This window comes from Triticum dicoccoides, chromosome 7A, assembly GCF_002162155.2.
Source record: "Triticum dicoccoides isolate Atlit2015 ecotype Zavitan chromosome 7A, WEW_v2.0, whole genome shotgun sequence".
Classification (NCBI taxonomy): domain Eukaryota; kingdom Viridiplantae; phylum Streptophyta; class Magnoliopsida; order Poales; family Poaceae; genus Triticum; species Triticum dicoccoides.
The window spans coordinates 690,131,727-690,134,079 of NC_041392.1; the positions used below are offsets into that span (position 1 = coordinate 690,131,727).

Sequence of the window (2,353 nt, forward strand, 5' to 3'; positions counted from 1 at the left end):
GTCGGACAGCACAGTGAGACTCCATCGCCGCCGCTAGTGCCTCCGGCGTCACCATGCTCCGCGGCTGTCCAATGATGGTGGCATACAGGACACGGCCATAGAAATCTCGCTCGAGTGCCGCCATGCCAGCAGTGTGAGCGATGACAACCCGCCCGTGCTCCGGCCGCATCTCCGGCTCGCCCCGCTGCCACACCTCTTGAGGAAACATACGCGTGTCCCGGATGCGAGGCCATGCCACGGCGGTCGCCGAAGACCTGCCATCGCCGACGCCGGCGGCGGCGCGGCTCGCCAGCGCCACGCTCTCCTCGCTGCCGCCCGCGCCAGCCATACTGCCCGCCACGATGATGGCGGCACCACGGCTACTTCCGGCCACGGAGGAGGAACAACTGCTGCCAGAAGGAACGCCGCCACTGCTCGAGCTCCTGCTGCCGCCGCCCATCTGTCCGCGTCGCCGGAAGGTGTGAGAGGGGACGAGAGCTAGGGATTTCGTTTCAATTTGGGAACTAGGGTTCAATGCGGTTATAGATCTGGCGACTTTGCAATACGGCCCTCACACAATATTGGGAAGGCCTTTCGTGCAAAAGAACAGAAAAAACCGGGCGACGGCGCGGTTCAGCTGGTGTGTGTGACTTGATTGCACCCGCAACGCAAGTTCTGCGACGTGTTTTTTCGATTTGCAAGTAGTGTGACTTAAGTGCATCCGCGGTGCAAGTTCTTAGACCGCCAGTGCTATTTACTCATCGCACAAACTATTCCTTGGATCCCTTGAGAGAGGATCTAGAGCAGCAGTGGGATCTGCGCGCGCTCACCAGATATCATGGGCCTCGACGTCGCGGAAATCTCCGAATTGGCGGCGCTCCGGCCGATCCAGACGGTCGTTATTGGCGCCCGGGCTACCGCTGTGCCGGAGGCGGACGATGGCACTGCCGCTGCCGACACCGGCTGCGTCACACCCAAGGCGAACGGCGCCCGATCGGCCACATCAGGGGGAGCGGACGACGACGACGCAGCCGCCGACACCGGCTGCGTCACACCCAAGGCAAGCGGCTCCATGGCCATGCTACCCATTGCGCCACTGCAGCAAGACGACAGCGTCAACATCGGCTTCACCACGCCGCAGGCCACGGGTGGAGTAATAAGGCCGCTAGACGGCTGCAGAGCGGGGGCCACTGCCGGCGACGAGGGCAGCTTCACCACGCCAACGACGGCCGACAGCGCGCTGGTGCCGGCCACGGTGTGCCCGCCCGCTCCGCGGAAGTCCGCGCCGGCGCCGACGAGGAAGCGCGCGCCGCTACAGCAGCGGCTCTTCTTCTACCCTGTGCCGAGCGACCTGACCACCGTCTTCGTCGCCGTGCCGCAGTGCTCGCCGCCTGCCAAGAAGATGCGCGCGCACGTGGCGGAATCTTCCGTGCCTCTAGGCACATGAAAGTGTGAGAGACACACGTACATTCCCTCACTGTCTTGTAAATGCAGTTCAGCACATCACATGCATTGCACCCGTAAGTCTAGCGATAAATTTACATGAAGCGAAGTGGCTTCTCTTTTTTCCTTCGCATGCAGATCGAGACTGAGGACTCCAAAGTGACCACTAAAATGTTGCACATGTTGGGAAATGCTGCAAACTGGTACCCACGTACAAATTAAGTCGTCAGTGGCCTATTATAGTTTAGAAATACAACAATGTAGGAGTTCGACATAAATGTTCACCACAACAAAATGAAAGCACTGATAGTGTTGAAGCAGACAGGTTCAATAGGAGAGTACAAAAGGGAACTCAATCAGTTGTTCATATATAAGTCCTCTGTCAATCATATTTTTCTGCTAGGATTGAAGGAAGAACTGTGAGCAGCAGATGGCAACTACAACTGCTAGTGTTGCATCCACATATGCTGAAGTGTAGGAGAACATTTTGAGTCGTGCAAGACCTAGCAGACCCGGCTTAAGCAAAAAACATTTTTTAGAAATCTAAACCAGACCTACAACAACTCTTGCAGGTGATCCACGGAAAGCAAGACAACTCAAGGAATATTTCCTGCTCTGCCCCCCTGCCATTCTCTGCTAGCTCCGCCACTGGAGACAGGTTAACTCCTTGGCACACTTGTGCTAAATCTCCAAATGAAGCATCCTTACAAGCGTTGGGAGCAGAACACAAAGAGCTCTTGTTTGATGAAATGCTAGATGCAATCGAAGCACATGAGGAACCATTGGCAGAAATGGAACTGTCAATAAATACATTTTCTGGAGCAAGTCATCCCAAAGGTTAACCCAACTGATAAGTGCTACATGTGTGACACCAAGTAACACCACCCTGACGTTTTTTTACACTAAAATTGCCATCCGAATAAAAACAAAC

At 55.7% G+C, this 2,353-nt stretch overlaps 1 protein-coding gene across 1 annotated transcript; it reads left to right on the forward strand.

The window, feature by feature from the left end:
* Window positions 1-817: 817 nt before the first annotated feature.
* On the forward strand, window positions 818-1,426 carry LOC119330508. Its single transcript, XM_037603615.1, has one exon. It carries the CDS (start codon window positions 818-820, stop codon window positions 1,424-1,426), a length of 609 nt encoding a protein of 202 aa, XP_037459512.1.
* Window positions 1,427-2,353: the final 927 nt, after the last annotated feature.

Bases quoted from the DNA above. Each gene is read 5' to 3' on its own strand.
- LOC119330508 (XM_037603615.1), top strand. From the start codon at position 818: ATGGGCCTCGACGTCGCGGAAATCTCCGAATTGGCGGCGCTCCGGCCG.